The 1,067-nt window shown below is 35.1% G+C and overlaps 1 protein-coding gene across 1 annotated transcript in view; it reads left to right on the forward strand.

Moving 5' to 3' along the window:
* Nucleotides 1-605: 605 nt before the first annotated feature.
* SARC_10223 (hypothetical protein) overlaps nt 606-1,067 on the forward strand; it is a gene marked incomplete at both ends in the record, with an annotated part of 2,995 nt that continues 2,533 nt past the window's right edge. The window contains one exon of the mRNA XM_014295742.1: nt 606-656. Coding sequence (XP_014151217.1) covers nt 606-656 — 51 coding nt within the window. The remainder of the gene's footprint in view (nt 657-1,067) is intronic.

The following is a 1,067-nucleotide window of genomic DNA, read 5'->3' on the forward strand; positions in this document are numbered from 1 at the left end:
CAGACTTCAGAGGCTCAGTCCTTGACTCCTTTGCTGCCTAAAAGTAGATATACAATTGTACACGACTACAAGCCCTAAAAGTTTCTGGTTTTTTTTTAAATATTCCGGACAAAAGATCCAGTACCACCAGCCGGTCCAAAAATCAAAATGAACTTTCGGTCGAATATATAATGGCTGGAAGGATTAGTGAGACAGTGGACAGACTGGGCACACGCCACTTCTTTATATATAAATATAATATATATATCAGTTATTAAGTTACGTACATACTGTAGGACATAAATAGCCCCACACGAAAGAAACACCCACCATCCCACCCCGAGCAAGACAAGCCCCCTAGGGGCCCCTGGAATCTAAGTTCAATTCTAGAAAATACCATATGCATTGGGTTCAAAAACAACAAACTCTGCAGGCCAGGGGGAGATCTGGTGTTTATGTGTAACTTGAAACACTGTTCGCGGCGGGCGTTGGCGTTCTTGTTATTTTTATGACTTATCACCCAACGGCAGTACGGCATAGACGGATCAAAGGACGACGAGACTTTCCAGCAATTCTGAAAATTAGACTCAGAAGAAGTCTATGCTTCTTCTTGATTTTGACAGAGAATGTTGTTTTTGACCTTGTTGAAAGTGCGACGGTTTGACTGCGCTGAGGATGTATAGTTCTCTTTCTGTGTTTATATCGGTATTAATCTCTTTTCAAAACCACTCAAAATTTCGTCCCAAATGTACATTTTGTTGTGACATGATAAGCATCATAAGGACAGCCATATCTATTTACTTGATGGTATATGTACTAGGATGCATATAGTAAATGTGTATGTGCGTATTTGTGTACAAATTTGCAAATATATATATGCGTGTGTTCATTCATATATATACATATATATATATATATATGTGTGTGTGTGTGTGTGTGTGTGTATGTGTGTGTGTATAGTAAATATATATTTATGTAAATATATTATTTATATATATATGTATATATATATATATGTATATATATATATATATTATTATATATCTCATATATATATATATATATATATATAGGTATATATACTCTAT

The sequence above is a fragment of the Sphaeroforma arctica genome, assembly GCF_001186125.1.
Source record: "Sphaeroforma arctica JP610 unplaced genomic scaffold supercont1.1175, whole genome shotgun sequence".
Lineage (NCBI taxonomy): Eukaryota > Ichthyosporea > Ichthyophonida > Sphaeroforma > Sphaeroforma arctica.